Source organism: Eimeria mitis, genomic scaffold, assembly GCF_000499745.2.
Source record: "Eimeria mitis Houghton genomic scaffold, Emh_scaff1698, whole genome shotgun sequence".
NCBI classification, from domain to species: Eukaryota; Apicomplexa; class Conoidasida; order Eucoccidiorida; family Eimeriidae; genus Eimeria; species Eimeria mitis.
Window position 1 is genome coordinate 1,833 of NW_013570013.1, and position 1,227 is coordinate 3,059.

At 50.1% G+C, this 1,227-nt stretch overlaps 1 protein-coding gene across 1 annotated transcript in view; it reads right to left on the reverse strand.

Annotated features, from left to right (window-relative positions):
* Nucleotides 1-406: 406 nt before the first annotated feature.
* Nucleotides 407-1,227, reverse strand: part of EMH_0042040 (uncharacterized protein) — a gene marked incomplete at both ends in the record, with an annotated part of 2,551 nt that continues 1,730 nt past the window's right edge. Inside the window, one exon of the mRNA XM_013495688.1 lies at nt 407-1,001. Within this exon, the coding sequence (XP_013351142.1) occupies nt 407-1,001 (595 nt within the window). The remainder of the gene's footprint in view (nt 1,002-1,227) is intronic.

Sequence of the window (1,227 nt, forward strand, 5' to 3'; positions counted from 1 at the left end):
TCGAGCGCTGAAAGTTGAATGTTCACAACCCCTTACGGCAGCCCCTCAGTGCACGCACACGCAAAAGACGAGCAAAACTGCGAAATCGGCTACCGGGGGCAACCACCAGCCCCTGCGCGCCGTAGCTTCATTGGTCTCTACATCCATCCCCGTGCCGTTGATATGCGGGCGCTGATAGATATCACAACCGACCGACTGTCCCTCCACAGTACTTGACTTGTTTTTCGGAGACCGTTTTAGATCTTAGTTGTAGCGCCTCTTGGCGTTGCAGCCATGGACGGGAGCAACAGGCAATAAACCATGTTCGCCAGTTGTTTACCAAAACGGCTAGCCCAACGGGCTACCCAAGCGTGTAGTCAGCTGGTTGTCACGCATGTGTACGGTGCGACGAATAGGAATCATCTAATTAGAATTCTGCGGCGCGAGCACTAGATCGCTGTTCTGGTGATGAAGCCTCAATCTCCGGTTCAGGGTCCAGTTTCGCATCGTAGCTCAGGCCGAGGATTTCTTCTACGCTCACAGTTACGTACTTTGGCCCGGGGTTAAAGGTTTCTACAAGCTCCTGCGGGTCCCCCTTTAGAACGCCAATGCGTTTGCTGTAGTACAAGCGCAACCGGAACTGTTCCTTCATCCATCCATCTATCAAGACAGTGCGAGATGCCAGTTCCGTTTCTGACAGATGCTCTTCCCGCAAGGGTGGATCCTCTGCGTCAGCTGCCATCACCTCATCAGCAGAAAGTTGCAACCGGTCGGGTATGGGTTCCCCTTTTTGTTCGTAGAATCTTATTTCCCTTTTCCGTCTCTGCTCCCAAAGCCGCTTATCTGTTTCCTGACGTAACTCAACGAACAGTTCCGGAACCTGCAGAACCGGCGGAGGACGGCGAAGCACCGAGTACGCCTGCTGTAGCAACTGAGGGTTGTCCTTCACCTTCTTTGGGCCGCTCAGCACATCGCGATATATCTTCTCGTTCAAACACTCCAACGCCCCCTGATACTTCGGCCTGCACTCGGAACGGACGAAACAAACACCGGAAAGAGCTTAGCAAAATCATCTCACATGCAGGCCCCGACAACAACAGATTTTTCTCGCCGAAGTAACAACTTCAAGCAGATGGAGATATACACACGCAGCTGTATTCCTGTAGTCTGCGAGGCGCTACCCTATATATATATATATATATATATATATATATATATATATATATATATATATATATATATATATAT